Source organism: Aptenodytes patagonicus, chromosome W (genome assembly GCF_965638725.1).
Source record: "Aptenodytes patagonicus chromosome W, bAptPat1.pri.cur, whole genome shotgun sequence".
In the NCBI taxonomy this organism is placed as follows: Eukaryota; Metazoa; Chordata; class Aves; order Sphenisciformes; family Spheniscidae; genus Aptenodytes; species Aptenodytes patagonicus.
In genome coordinates, this window is record NC_134981.1 from 1,637,346 (window position 1) to 1,652,824 (window position 15,479).

General features: G+C 49.6%; 1 protein-coding gene across 6 annotated transcripts; it reads left to right on the plus strand.

Moving 5' to 3' along the window:
* The first annotated feature begins 1,474 nt into the window (after positions 1–1,474).
* Positions 1,475–13,842, plus strand: LOC143172071 (coiled-coil domain-containing protein 68-like). 6 transcript variants are annotated; one of them, XM_076361308.1, is made up of 11 exons: positions 1,495–1,552; positions 2,153–2,324; positions 5,718–5,860; positions 8,353–8,496; positions 9,062–9,187; positions 9,480–9,608; positions 10,735–10,817; positions 11,380–11,485; positions 12,350–12,433; positions 12,731–12,807; positions 13,348–13,842. In XM_076361308.1, the coding sequence occupies exons 3-11, from the start codon at positions 5,741–5,743 to the stop codon at positions 13,412–13,414; spliced, it is 936 nt and encodes a 311-aa protein (XP_076217423.1). In that variant the 5' UTR covers positions 1,495–1,552; positions 2,153–2,324; positions 5,718–5,740; the 3' UTR covers positions 13,415–13,842. The 6 variants fall into 6 exon arrangements, with proteins under 6 accessions (XP_076217421.1, XP_076217422.1, XP_076217426.1 ...); XM_076361306.1 differs by lacking the exon at positions 2,153–2,324 and having other exon boundaries at positions 1,475–1,552; XM_076361307.1 differs by lacking the exon at positions 2,153–2,324 and having other exon boundaries at positions 1,475–1,552; positions 8,356–8,496.
* The last annotated feature ends 1,637 nt before the right edge of the window (positions 13,843–15,479 follow it).

Consider the following 15,479-nt stretch of genomic DNA (forward strand, 5'->3'; position numbering starts at 1 on the left):
TGGTCTGAAAACAAGAAAAGCCACCTCTTGGGCCCCCCATTTTAGAGATTTAAGAGCTTCCATTGCTAGGGAAGAAACAGCCCAGGAGTCAGTAGTAACACAGGGCAGGAGTGGGTAGGCAAGGCGGGGACCTGTCCGGTGGCTGGCAGCACTCGCCCTTCGCTCCGTCGGAGCCGACCTTGGAGCCGGGCCCTGCCGTTCTTGTGTTTGTTCCGCAGCCAGGGCTGGGAACAGGGCCCAACTTTGCCCTCGAGGCTCTTCGCTTCTGAGGGGAGGCGAGAAAGGGGTGGCAAGTCCCAGGCAGAAGGAAAAAAGCAGCAATTTTTTTTTCCCCGCTTCTACTTAATCAGAAAATCCTCTTAGACTCCAACAGAAACCTGTTGTTAAGACAGAGGGCTCCCACAGGGCACCTGGAAGCATCGCGGCGACCTCGCTCAGAAACGGGCCTTTGCCCCGTGGAGGTGCGGTGTGTGCACAGCAGGAGGGTTCGGGTCCCCTGGCCCCGCGGGCACGTACGGCAGGGCACGTACGGCAGGGCACGTACGGGTGTGCAGCACCTGGGCCTCCCCTGCCTGCCCTGGGCAAAAGCACCCTCAGATTCAAAACGTTGCTGGAAAAAGAAAACTGAGTGCAACTTGATATATTTATGGGTGTTATGTGATAGGGAGTGATACAGATCTTGGAAGACTGAACTTGCTGATCAAGACTTTCCTGTTTGTAAAAGGGTTTATTACACACTTTTATCTTCCCATTCTCCATTTTATCTTCTCCCCCTTTAGCCTGTTTCCCGGTATGTTTGTGGCTTTCTCAGCCGTATTTCCACCAAAACCTTTCTTTAAAGCCCTCTTCTTCCAGATGTTCCTCTTTCCTTCAAGATACCTGCTTTCCTGTGCCTCGCTTTTATCTGTATTTATCATATTTTCTCGCTTCCTTCCAGTTTTCTTCTGCCTCGTTAGTACTAAGAGGTATTATTAATCACCCCGGCTGGATGGGACACCTCCTTTTTCCCCGTCCGTTGTTGCCCGTGTAGGAAAAGAGAAGTTTGATGGCACATCCAAGAGGGAAGAGCCCCGTCCAGGCACCGCTCGCTGCATCCACTCGCAGCGACGTGCGCGCGCTCGCGCCTGGGGACACGGTTTAGCGGTGGACTCGGCAGCCTGAGGTCTGCGGTTGGGCTCAAAGACCATAAAAGGTCCTTTCCCGCCGAAATGGCCCCCCCGTACCCCGCGGCTCGGAGGTGCCCCGGCAGCGGTGCTTCGGGCCGAGGCTGGCGGCTGGCTCCCCGCGGCCGGGGCCCGGGCCAACCCACCCGAGGCACGGCGGGGCGCGCCGGGGGCACCCCCAGGGGCGGCGGGGAGGCGGCTGCCGCCCCGCAGCCGTTACCGCCGGCCTTTGCCCTCGGGCGGGGCCGGCCCGCAGGTGAGGGCGGGGCGGGGCGGGGCTCAGGGCGGGGCCCGGGGCCGCCGAGCACCGGCCCCGGCCCCGGCGCGGGTCTCCGTGCGGGGGCTGCCCGGAGCGGCGCCGGCAGGTAGCATGTCCGCTCCCTCCGAAGGTGAGTCTCGGCTGCGGCTGCGTGGGGCCCCGGGGGCAGGTCGTCCTTCCCCGGGGGGCAGGTCGTCGTTCCCCGCGGGGCCCCGGGGGCAGGTCGTCCTTCCCCGGGGGGCCCCGGCATCCCTTCTTCCCCCTCCGCCGGTGGCATCCGAAGAGCCCCTTCCCCCGACCCCGCTGCCGCGCTAGGGGCTGTTAGGGGCCGGGTCCCGTCCCCAGCTTCGGGAGTGAGCTGCTGGGTCTCAGCTCAGCGTGACCGTAGGGGCTTTCTCAGCATTTCCCCCAAATTAGCACGCCCCAAGAAACCAAGCCCGGGCGAGTCCCACTCCCCCGGCGGTCCCTTTCGCGCCTACCACCACTTGCTTTTAATAAAGCATAACCCATTTTTTTCTTTCCTGTATCCCTGCCTTTGTTAGTGAGTCTGCGTAGAGCCCAAACCGAATTATTCTTCATAGCTAATGCCGTTTGGATGAACGAATGTCTCGTGGCCAAAAGTCTGTGGGTTGTTTGCAAAGTGTCCCCGCTGACTTCTCGCGCTTAATTGTGTGTTGTGCTGTTAGTCACCGGTTATCTGATCTTCTCCCTCTCCCTCTGTTGTCTGCAGAAGCGCTTCTGTGCGGTGGGAGAATATAAAAAAGGTACATTTGCCTGAGGAGAGACGGTCGTGTTTACATGTACATTCATGTATTCATAAAAACCGTTTCTCAAACACTTGTGAGAACAACAGTAACAATAACTCCTTTCTGTGGATGTGCCCAGGCACCAAACATTAAAAGGTGAATGAATGTTGTATAAACTCCTGTTCAGCTGTGGAAGAAGCGTGGTATTTATTTACCTGGCTGTTCCTGGAGCGTGCATAGGAAAAAAAATATGCAGAAACCTTGCGTTTGAGTTACAATGCTCAGCTGGAGACTGACGTGGAATTACTTTATCTGACTATTCCCCGTAATTGCAATTAAATGGATTAATTTCAATTTGAGCGACTCCAGTCCAGCCCTGCCTTCGTTCCATAGCTAGTCCCACTACCCAGCCTGAGAAGAGGTTTATGGTAAATACCCGGCTGTCGTGATTGCAGGTGAGCTGCCTTTGGTCCCTTGAAATTCTCAAGTGTCCCCCTTAGCTGCCAGCCCGCCCTGGCTGTGACAAGCCTCGCGGTCCCCTGCCTTGCCGTTCAGCAGGCTCAGACGCCTGCGGCACGTGCAGCCCACGCACCCGGGGATCCGCGTTCTCTGCGTCACCTTTGGCCTGTCGCTCTTTTTGGCCTGGGCAAAACCTATCACCAAGGTGGCCAAGGAGCTGCACCTCTTTCTGGCCAAGAGTGTAATAATATAAATGCTATTTTGTATTGAAGGTTACTCAAAATAACATTATTCTGAAGAATTTGGCGTGTTCCTTATATAGGCGAGGGTGGTGCTTTCCTGCTTGGTGTGTCCTGGATTCTCTCTTGCATGAGCTTTAGAGCAAGCAACCCATCATAAGCCAAAGCACAAAGACATGCTTTTATAGTCATAAAAATATAACTTGTTTGTCACACCTGTGTTGACAGTCTCAGGCCTGGCAAAGAAAATCTCGCGTGCTTGATGGGTCACCGAAAGGTGACTGTTTATAAAGGGTGGCAGCGGGATTTTTCTGCAAACGCGAAGCCTCTGAAATTGTGCCTTCTAGCAAGGAAAGTCTATGAATAGTCACTTCTTTTCACACTTGCTTCCGAAACGGCGGGAGTGTTTGCGTGCTGCAGGCGGTCGTGGTACTTCCCCCATCGCTGCTCTTTCGGTAGGGTGTTTTAGGGACACCCGCTGAGCATCCCCTTACGGGCTAGCCGGGGAGGCAGGGCGGTGGGGGGTGCTGAGCTCTGGGGTGGCGCGGGCAGCTTTGGTGTGCTGGTTCTGCTGCCACCTCCCCTTGCCACGAGGACAGAGGTGCCGGGAGGGGTGTCGAGGTCAGGCCGTGCAGCCCTGCAGGCTGCTGCTCTGCTGCTGGTGGTTGCCCAGCTGGGGAAGGAGGACCCTCCCGAGGACTTCTGCCTCCCAGCCCAGGGCCCTCAGGTCAAGTTAGAGAGCTTGTGCCTGTTATCACTCACTTCTCCTGGCTCAACTGCTTCAGAGCTGAAAAACATTTCCATTCCAGGACTTAGCCCCTGGGGGCGAACGGAGGTTTCAGCCTGAATTAGCAAAGGCTGAAGGGAGAGTTGATCCTGGGTTGCCTTTGTGTCCGGTGACTCAGTAGCTGCTGGATTGCAGGCAGGAGGGAAAACAGCAGCCAGCAAGACAGAACAAACTTTGTTTAACCCCTTGTAGTGTTGGTGGGAACCATCCTCTACCCGTGAAAAACCTCTTCTGTGCCGCGGCTGTAGGCGCCTGGGATTTCTGCTTTATCGTCCAGCCTGGGTAAACTGTGGGACTGTGAAATCAGGGGATGACATTTGGAGTGATTGATTTTTTTTGCTTGAGGTCAAAGCCCTCGAGGGTTGTGTCTGGATATCCAGCTCCTCTTTGCTATTCAGGTAGAAGCTATGGTAGGAAAGGTAGCTCGCTCCTGCGCAACCTGATTTTCCTCCCCTCTCCCGTGTCCAGAACAGACCAGCTCGGTGATGGCCAGGGATGCGGCATCTGCTGATGCTCCTGACTTTTAGAAGGTGGAAAAGAGTAAAAAGGAAAGCAATAAAAGTTTTTATTTTATTGCACTTTGAATTTGTAAATCACCCAAGAATTGGAGTCCTAAGTAGCAGCCCTGGGGCACTTAAAGCTCATGTGTTAAATTTCTTTACGCTTATTTATAGTTAATTTCTAATTTAGCCTTCTGTTGCTGGCTGCCTGGGACACAAGGTAATGGTATATGGAGATGTCTCTGGTGTGGGCGAGCTGCTGCGGATCCACCTGGGCAGTTATGCAAACCAGCTCCGTGCGGCTCTCTGTGGGAATGGCATTCCTCCGCCATCACAGCAATAAATGTGTCAAGTTGCCTAATTATATTTTATTAGAAAATGAGCTAGTTAAGAAATGCGCTAGCCTGAGTGATCTTCCTGGTAGTGCTGCAATACTTCATGTTGGGATGACTCAACGAACAGAAGGGTTTGGCCTGCAGCATTGGTACTGTGCAGGCAGGACTGCTGTTACTGAGCTAAACTGCAGGAACCCCAAGACCTTGAACTTAAGTGTTTTAAAATAAACGCATTTTTAAATGAGATATTGTTGTAAGTTATCTGTAAGCTTTGTAAAGCACAACCACTTTTTGCCTTTTCCACTGTGAGCCCGTCCACACCCTCCGTGCTCTGTAAGTGGCTTTATTGTTGCTCTGTGCTAACCTTAATTGGTTCCAGATCCTTCAAATGTGCTCATTAGAAATGAGCTTGTCTGACGTGCAGCTGGGAGCTCGCTGACTACCTGGGATAGGGCTGGAAACGGGTGTCTTGAGATACAGACGCTCACTTCAGAGCAATGCAGCTGACACTGGATGTCACCATTGTACAGCACAAACGTAATGAAGGTGCTCGAGACTTTATTCTCCGTGTGATATGGGGAGAAAGAGCCCTCTCTCTTGTCTCCCATCTGTTCCCCCCAGGTAGTTTCTTCTTTCCTGAGAGTTATGATATCATTCAAGCTTTGTGCTGCTCCTTGCAGCTAAGCAGGACGGGGGTAATCCTCCTGAACCTGATTAAAACCAGTTCTGCTCTGGCGTAGTCGTTGGGAACGTGGAGCCCAGTGTGGACTGAATCCCCTGAAGGCAGTGGGATTGCCGTGCGCAGTGTAATTGGGTTTGGCTTATAAACTTCGCAGATGGATGGCAAGAGTTTTGTTTTGTTCTTAGTTAAACTGCATGCATGTGTGAGTTACTCACTTATTTTCTGCCTGGGATCTCTGGCCACGTGTTTCTGAAATAATACAGGATTGGGGTGTAGGTTGCTAGTAAAAAGTCATTGAAATCTTCAGGGAAAATAATGTGTGAATATATCTCTCTCCCTATCCGCTAAAAAAAAAAAAAAAAATCAGGTGTCTGCATTTTTTTTTTTTTTTGAAGTGGTCCTTAATGTTTGATGCTTTAAGCTTGCAATGCCTGCCTGGCTCCAGCATGTCCCTAAAGCTGAAATGGAATCAAATGGGATGGAATAATGGAATTATTCTCCATCCTTGCGTAATGAAACAAGCCCCTCTCTTCTCTCGCTTGCACAGAACAGAGAAACGCACGTATAGTGATGACTACCCTGCTACTCACTGAGCAAATAACACAAGAAGACCACGGCTCGGAGGGAAACTACGTCCTTTATGGGTCCTCTTGTGCCCAAATCACTGAGGAAGCTGAATATGTGAAAAAGGTATTTCTGCAGTTGTCGCTGTTCTGTTCCTTTCTTTGCTTCAGCAGGAAACACGGTGAGTGAAACTAATAACCACTGAAAGAGAAAATTCTGACCTGCCTGGCAATACGCACTTGGAAAACCTTTTGATTTACACATCGATTCTAGAAATGCTATTTACTCCCCAGTAGTGACTTAATTATAGCATGCTCTGTCTTAGGTTGAGTTAAACCACTTTAAAACTGGTGAGGTTTTTCCACCCCGCATTTGGGACTGTTGCAAGAGACACTTAAGTGCGTGTCCCCACCCGAAGTCACCGCTCTCCAGCGGCAGAGCTGGGGCTGTTTGCTGGGAGATGCGAGGAGAAGGACGCGGGAGCCTGACCGTGGTCAGCAGTACAGCACTAGGGAACGTCTGTGAGCTGCGGCGGAGATAAGCATGTCCACAGCGTGAAGTCCCAGCTTTGCAGCTGAAGTGAAAGGGTGTCTGATAGTGTGGCTGATAAGCAGATTGATATTGGGCTAATGATTGTCCTGGGTCCGTCAGAGGTTTATCAAAAATTTGCTGTCCTGTGGAAAAAGACGGGAAGATGGAAGAGAGCATGAATGAACACGCGGTTGGAGCTTCTTTGCTTGCTATGCATACAAAGACGGTGACTAAGCAGTTAGAAACTGCAGGACGGATGAATTATACTTTCAAAACAATAATGTGAGATATGATGCATAAAAAAAATACATGTATCTAAAGCTGCTGTTCAAGCTGCTGGACAGTTTGAACATCGTGCTGGTGGTACGTACTAATATACCTGCAAGTGTTTATTCGAAGCTGTTTGCTCTATAGCATCAGTGCTGAGCTGAGTTGTACGGCTGGGCATGGTCCCTGGAAGAGACGAGGAAGCTCTGGAGCAGCGAGCAGCCTTATCTGAAGCAGAAGTATTGGTCTGGGGTACCTGGAGGACCAGCACCTCGGGAGGCGGAGGATGACCCGTGGGACAGACGGATCCTGGAGGTGTCAGTCAGCAAAACCGAGAGCGCCTTGGAGAGCACAGCGTACAGTAGTTCTGAGACGTGTGAAAGAGTCTTGAGTTGTTCCTTTCCTGAATGCCAGAGGAAATGCAGGAAGAACGGAGTTTAATGAATGCCTTTAATGTGTGCAATGACAGAAGAGGAGACCTCAAACTTTTGATTTAAGTTAAATAAGATTCCTTCATTCCCTTTACAATCAAATTTATGAAGTTGCAGAACAGTGCTGTAACTTCAAAAATTTTGTGATGAATTCTTAAGCATCTCATAATCCAAAATCGTTTACATGAAGCAAATACCGAGAAAAAAATTATATTCTGTGGTGGTGACACCAAGTCACGAAGGGCCTGGGAAGCGGTGCGCTGCCTGATGCTGACACCACCATGAATAGATAGGACGTGCTTCTCCCCCTGCCGCCCCCCCCCAAGAGATCTTGTGAGCAGTGAGACTCAGCCTAGTAGATCTGATATCTTATTTCTTTGCTCTAAGCAGCAGAGCATGGTGATGATAATATGCAAAGGCAGTTTTTCTGCATCCCAGCTGAGCCCAGGAGAGCACTGTGGAATGAGGGAGAGGAAGGATCAGTGGGCTGAAACATGGCTAATTAAGAAATAATTGATCACAAAAAGTTCTTTTTAAAAAATGCTTACTCCTTTCTCTGTTCAGTTGAGGAATGAGGTTGAAGAAAAGCCTCTGTGGTGATAAGAAAGTGATTTATGGTTTAAACCCTTTAAAAAGTACAGACTGCCCTTTGTTTGTAGTAGTTTATTTTTAACAAATGAACTTGGCGTAACATAAGAAAGGCCGTATAAATGCCGGTGCGTTCTGGCATAAATCTGACCGATTGCAGGTCGTGTTCCTTGCACGTACCAGCTCTCAAGAGAGACAGGAGACAAGCACTGAGCACGCATTTGTGAACACCTGTAGGGGAAAAAAGTGGTTTAAGCAACTTAAAACCACTTTAGGCAAGTGGTTTTGAGCAAAGAGGCAGCCCCTAGGAAGCAAACAGGTTTGGAAGTGTTGTGTCCAAACAGTTAAAATATGCGGGAGTAAGAAGTAGCTCTTGTAATGGGAAGCGTTGGACAACGTTTACTCACATGCATTTATGCAGCCTCACCTACAATGCAACATCTGCTGCAATGCTCTAAAAGCTAATTAATCTTTTACCTGTGGAATAACACTGTAGAGAGTGGAAGAGAGCTATTTATCAGAATCGACGTGCAAATGCTTTCCAGTGTAAAGCCCTGGAGAGCTGAACAAGCAGAACATTTTAATTTCAGTTAATTCGTGGAGGTGAAGGAGCTGCGCTGGCTGCTGCCCCGTGAGCAGCTCGGACCCGGCTCTCCGGAGAGCTGCCTGTCGTCTGCCCCGCGCTCCCTGCGCGAGCCAGAGAGGGGTGTTTATAAGGAGCCAGGTCTTTTGGAGTCAGATTGATTGCTCAAGCTGTTTCTCTGTTATTTTAAAAATAATTTCCATGTGCCTTTCCTTTAGCAGCTTCCTGAAGTCTTGGGCACTAAAGTGGGGTCACAGAACAGCGGCTGGAGCTGGAGCTGCAGTCCCGTTGCAAGGACGATGAAGGAAACAGAAGAGCAGCTGCTGCTGGTGAGCAGGGAAAACCAAGTGCTGAAGATCAAGGTGCGTTCGGGGTTGTTTTTTTTTAAGGTTTCAGACAAATATGTGTGCCTTGCAGCCCAGTTAGTCAGAGTTGGGTCCCGGCTGCTGCAGCACGGTGCCTGCTCAGCGATCCTGCGCCGCGGCCTTTCCTTCGGGGAAGGGGCAGACTCTGTTTCGCTTCCCACCTGCTGCAAACTCTTGCATTCCAGCAGGCAACAAAAGTCATGTCGAAATCCACTTCTGGGGACACATCCCACTTGTGGCTAGTGAGACAGCCCAGTCAGCTCTGTTGGTAGTTGGCAGCAGATGTACTCACAAGCAGTTGGAAGTGCATCTCTCCTTTTAAACCATCAGCCTCTGTTTGTCACGGGGGGATGGCTCAATACTGAATTACATCCGCCTTTATTTGGAAACCAAAAGGCCTGTCAGATATTGCCCGCAGGTGTTTAGGATTCCTTTCTTTTTTTTTTGACAAGGGTAAATGCTGAAATTTGATCTTGTATAGAGGGCTTATTTTTTGGCATGCGATTATAACATCACGTTTTTAAAGCGCTGTATATACGTGTTGTACAATTACTCTTCCTAGCTGGAAGCCACGAGAGAAGCGGGTGTACAGGCTCTCAGATCTGCCTCCCAGAAACTGTATGAGAATTACCAGACTCGGTCAGAAGAACTGAAAAAAAGTCATGAGAATGAGAAGAAGCAAATACAGGTACAAATCTCTCCCACGTGTGGGCATGACCATCCTGTTAGCTATCAAAATGTTTACGTGGGCTCCGGCTCTCTGTGCTGCAAACTTTGTCCTAAGAGCTACTGAGTCCCTTCTGCTAGTGCAGAGGGTAGTTAAATAGGAAAATTAAAAAGAAAAATTATTTTGGTTTTATTCCTGATTCTTGGAATCGGGTTGGTAGAGTTGGCTCAAAATTCCTTGAGCCCCATCTCTGTCTGTCTGCTGCGTTCACCAGCTCCCTGCACGCCCGCATTAATGCCCTTCTTGGTCCCAGGCCTTCAATCTACAACAAGAAGAGAAGCTCCAGCAAAGCTCAGAAAACGGCAGCCACCTTGCTGAAGACGTCAGGGGAAAATGTACCCGCATCGCAGAGATGGAGAAGCGCGTGCAAAGGATGGAGGAGGTATGTCCACCCACTCCTCGCGTCCGTCCGTCCTAGCACTGGGCGTCAGCGCAGGTGAGGAACCTGCCCTGGGAGTGCTGGCGCTTGGAAAGGGTAGTTAATTGCTTTCAGGGTTTGGGGCATGCTAGCTGTTAGAGTTGGGACTAAAAAGGCTTCTGCCATGTTACACCAAATAGAGAACCTTTAGCTGTAACTATAAATAAAAGGTGCAATTTGAGGTCCCTCTTTCAGTTATTTCAGAACATGCTTAAAAACTGTAGAGCATCACGGAGAAGTCTTAATTTGTAGCTATTAATGATTTCTACTCCTGAATAGTTGCTCTTTCACCTTCCCCCATCGGCGTACTTCTAGCATTTGAAATTAAAACGTAGCCATGCTAGCACTAAAAACTGCTCCTTCTTAACTCAGGAAAGTGCCACTGTAAGTATCCGAAATCCTGGGCAGGCAAGTGACTGCTGTAGCAATCCGGCGACGGCGTGCGCAGAAACTTGCCGAAAATTTCTTCTCCTTTATTGTGAATTTTCTTTGGTGGTGGTAGTTGTGTTGGAAGAAGCAACGGCACCTTGCATCGTTTTTCTGATGTACGCACTCAGTAGCAGTGGGAATTACTCCCGGAGAAGTGCCATTCTAAAACTAAGTTTTTCCTGTCCTGGGATTACTGTAAACATGGGGTCAATGAGTGTATTCCCACCCCCATCACATGCAGGTAATCCTTCTGATACTAAGAGTTTTGGTATCAGTTTTGTTCAGATTTTTCCCTCTGTGGACAAGGTTTTGAGAGGTGGATGTAGCAGTAACGCAGAATCCCGTGGCCGCTGAGCACGGACTCTCACAAGACCGAAGGATTTTGCTAATTAAGTAAAGGAGAGAACTGCTATTTTAAGAGAGTTTGGACTTTTCTTGTGGTAAATCGGTACTGTCATCCCTTCCGGATTCGATTCAGAGAGGTTGGACTGGTTTGTATCTCCAGCTGATGTTGGCGCAGGTTGATGTGGGTGGTTATTGCTGAATTCTGTCCGTTTTCAGACACTGAGTGGAACCGTTGAAGGTACAGCCAAACTTCTCTTGCTAACTGAATGACAGGAAATGTCATATAGTTTTTATATAACTTGAATTGTTTCCTTAGGAAAAGAAAACTCTGATAGAGAAGAAAATGTCGTTTGAAAAGATGCTTCAACAGATGATGTCAAGGAATGAAGACAGCAAACGGTGATTAAATGCATGCGATAAAGTGTCTGTCTGTCTTTCTGGGGGATTATTTCATGTAGAGTACCAGACAATCAGTTGCTCAAGTTCCTTCTGGTAGTAAAATTATTCAAGACAAAAGCAACTGGTTCAAAACCTGATTTACCGTGATTGCTTGAAGAAGCCAAGACAGATGTTGATTCTACTCGAATTCCTCGTACTTGTCCTTCCGCCTTGCATGCACTAATTACTTCCCTTTCCCAATTCTTGCGTGGAGTCGATGCTGCTTTGGTGACGTTGTGCATGCAGTAGGTAAGGCAAAAGCCTTCATTATTTATGAATTTACTTATCAACAGCTAGTAAGGGTGGTCCTACCAGGCAAAATATGTCTCCAACTATGGTTTTATTTGTCCTGCTCAATAAAGAACCCTTTATATATGTAGTTCTGTATGAATTACAGCCATGTATCCTCAGGAACATCCTTGCTAGCAACAAGCTCTTGAGCTGACCCCGGGGTGGGAAAGCGGCTGGGTGGGTCAGTGATCCCTGGGGATTGAACCCGGGGTGCTTCTGCTCTCGCCCGCAGGTGCCTGGATCTCCAGAGGCAGATTTCCACCCTGCAGGAGCAGATCTGCCACCTGCAGTGCGTGATCCGGGCACAGCACCACGGCCTGCGCGGCGTGATACAGGAGGTCAGGCTGGTGCGGCTGTCCCACCGGGCAGGTCTTCAGCCGCTGGGAAGAGAAAGGGGAGATGCTGGGCTCGGGGCTCTTGTCTTAAGCACGTGTTCTGGGGACAAGCAGCTTGCTGGCCACGCTGTGCCTGGTTTTGTGCACCCCCCATTCAGACATCCATACGCATTTCAATGTTAAGATGGAAATGGCATCACTGTAAAAATGGGATTATTGTGGTGGAGTCAGCGATTTCAGGCAGACCCCCGAGTTTTCCTAGAGCGTTCCTGGGGGTGACCTGGCTCCCCGCTCCATGCCGTGCTCTCGGGGGGGGGGACCTGGCTGACCCAGGGATGCTCTGCCTGAGGCGCCCACCCTGCAGCTGGTGTCACATGAAGTCAGTGAAGCTGCTCCCATGAGCAAAGCCAACAGGCCGACATCCTAAAAAGACTACAACAAAATCCAAACCAATCAGCCTGCTTCCTAAAGTCACGATAAAACCTGAGCTGTTTCACTTACCGACTGCTTTTGTATGTATGAACACCCGCTGTACTCCCCTCGCAGAACATGTGCTTGCCTTTTCCCATCCAGCTAAGGCAAGGCCCTGCACTAATTAGCTTTCGTAATCAGGTTTCTGTACATGTGCCAACAAGAGGTAGACTTGTTATCCTAAGGAAAACGCGACACCGTGTGTTGAGAAATTGTTTTATAAATCGTTTAATCAATTAGTTTGAGTTCTTCTATGGTAAAAGACTAGGGAGTTGAATGGTCTGCAATTCCCTTGGTACGGTGAGACGTTTAACTCCATGGTTTTGTTTGACACAGAGATGTTCTTGATGTATTGAGGTTTCAAATCTCTTACAAACTTTATTTCCTAACTCTCAGGCAGAGGAACTGAACAACGAACTCAGAAGCCAAGATAAAAAAATAGAAAACCTGACAGAGAAGCTGACTGCACTGGAAGCGCAGGTAAGGTCGGAAAGTAAAAAGGTATATTGAAGGGAGAGAGCAAAAGTAGTTCTCTACGATCAGGAGGTCCTTGACACTGCTGGGCTTCTGTCAGTATGACACTGTTTGGGGGGGTGTTTCTTTGCACTGCATCTTTCACTTCATTTAAAAAAAAAAAAAACCAACCCAAACACAAAGAATCCCCTCAAGCCCCCTAAAAACCTTTCGGGAGGAGCAGCAGGGCCTAGCTGGCATCCAGGCTTGTCTCTCGTCTGCTACGTTACGCTGAGAGGGGTTTGTTTTACTTTTTCCTTGCAGAATAAAGAACTGAAAGACAGAGTGGAGTTCTGGTCTGGCCAGTCCAAGACTAAAGTTTCAAAAGCTGTCTGGACAGAGTAAGCACCTCAGGAGGTACCACGGGGCACAGGAATGGCTGAGCCCACCCTTCTCACAGGCTACCTCTGGTGTCCCTGCAGGGCTTTGAGTGAGCTGAGTCAGGCCTTGCTGGGAGCAACCAAATTTCATCCTGCAGAGATTATCTTCCTTGTAAAGGGGAGGAAAAACACAAGCTCCGCTTCAAACATAGTAGCTGATGGTGTGATGGTGGTACCCCGAGTACTGACTCCCACGCAGCCGTCCAGCTTAGCTGGGGCACGCTCAGCACATCAACCAAGGGCATCTGCAGAACCTTGTACATCCGTTCAAGACTAAATGGGAGCCTTTTCTGGGGGATACAGCCCTTTGCTGTAGCAGATCTGGATGCAAGTTTCTGCTCTCAGTTAGCTGAACGGGCCTTTGAAGTCAGCTTCTCCATATCCAGGGCCATAGTTACAAACCTCTGACTTATTTAATAGATGGTTGTGGTGGGTTTAAGCCTGGCTTGGGCAGGTGAGGGTGTCTGAGTGGTCTCTACCTTCTTGTGCTTCACTCTGCAGCGCCCCACGAGATTTTAGAGCATCCCCTTACCTGATGCTCACCAGGCTAAGGAAGCAAGAGAGCTAAAGGAACGACTGGATGTTTGTCTCCTACCTTTGCCAGAAGGACTTTTTCCTGTGTGTTGCAACCTGTAACTCCTACGGCCTCCTTGTTACTGCAAAGCACCTTCAGCACGTGCTGCCTCTCTACGACACGTGGTGCAGAAGCAGTGCTGCAGAGCTGCACTTGAAAGAATAAACCTGGAAGCACGGTGAGAGCTGACAAGAGAGGCGGTGAGCTCATGAATGCCCGCACAGCCCAGACGGCAAAGGCGGCCCTGGCCATACCTGGGGGACGCTGCATCGCCGGACCAGCTCTGCACCCGCCCTGGTGCAGGCAGCAGCAGGCACCTGCCTGCATGAAGGGGCTCCCACCTACACAGACTGCAGCAGAGACTCAGTTTAATCGCAATTCTCGTTTAGGTAAGATTATAAAATAAACCTTTGGCTACCTGGTATGTTGTTACAGTCGCCGCTTTCCCGCCTGCTGTTGGAGCACAGGGTGGAGGTGGAGCGGTGGCCCTACCCTTTCAGGGGGGCTCAGGTCTCCTCCAGCGTTTGACCCCGCGGGCACAGCATATTTTAGGCGTAGCAGCACCGTAATGTTGCAGTGTCCTCGGGCAAGGAGTGAGCGGATCTCTTTCTGGGTTAACCCGGCTCTTGCTTTCCTGAAAACTTTCCATGGCAAATGGTAGGTTTTCTGCCCGTGTCAGCGGGAGCGTGAAGTTCCTCCCTGAGCCTTTGCTCTGGCCAAAATCCCTGCTGCTGCAGGGGTGAGGGCTGTGTTTTCTCCTCCCTAAAGTGGGAGAGGTGCTACGGTGCTCAGCAATCCCGTTTGAGAGATGGGGCATGCCTCGGGAGCTAAACAGTGTCCCCAGGGGAGTGACAGCGGCTTTGCACACTCACGTTTACCTCTGCACTGTGGGACAGAGGGAACCCGAGAACGGCCGTGTCCCTGGTCTGTCTTCTAATCCCCGATGTGCAGGCAGAGCAGCATTTGGGGGGGGGAAGTGTTGATCCTTAGATAAAGCTTAAAGGTATTAAGTTTCAGTTTGTTCCTTTTCTTCTCTAACTTTAAATACATTATTCATACATGGCGTCACTCGGGGATTAACTCAGTTAAGGTGCAAATTAAAGCTTGGCACCTGCTTAACACCGGGGTGAGGCAGGTTGTGTGTTTCGGCAGGCACCGCGGGAGCGGGCAGCGCAGTACACAGCCTGCCGGGTTATGCTTACTTAGTCACCATTTAAGAGAGTGAGCTTTGTAAATTGTACTGTTTCCCTGCCAAGTGAGGGCAAGGAGCGAGTGGTCAGTCCTTACCCAGCCCTCTCTCTCGGGAGAAACGGAGCTCAACTTGAAGTCAGGGTGCCAATGCTGCGCTGCCGTGGGGCAGGCTGGGTGCTGACCCACGGCGAGGTTTGCAAACGCACCCCGAGCAACCCTCGGCCAGCCTGAAAAGCCCTGCCTCTCTTTCCCTGGTCCTCCACTTGTTTTCCTAAGCTGCCAGGTTGCTAATGCTGCATCTCTTAGGGAGAAGCCTCCGCTTCCCCCAAAACCAGCTGAGACACCAGATTTAAAAATGTACTTTTATTCTGAAAATAACAGTGCAGAAACTGAGTCACAGGATACATTCCTCAGCTGTATTACACAAACCCAGACACCAGTGAATCAGCTGACAGTATGTTTTGAAGCCACGGGTACTTTGGTACAACAGAGTGACATTAACATCGGTAAGCAAGCACCACGGTCCAATCGAGGGGCATCTATAATAAAAAATACTATTTGTGTTCAAGATAGTTTCAGTCACACTCATAGCACTAGGCATAGCACAGATCTGTTGAAGACAAATGTAAAACATGCTTACAGTAGCATTAACAGAAGGAAACACTTAAAAGGTAATTGATACAGGATGCTTAGTGTTTATCTGGAAGGTGAAAGATACCTTAACAAAACCAAAGAAGAACCATTTAACTTCCATAAGTAAGTTGAGTAAGATACAACAGGCTTCTTCTAATATACAGTTTGTCCATGAAGCCCTATTGCACGATGAGGATGGACAACTTTAGGGCCTACTTTCTAAAGTTATGTTTTA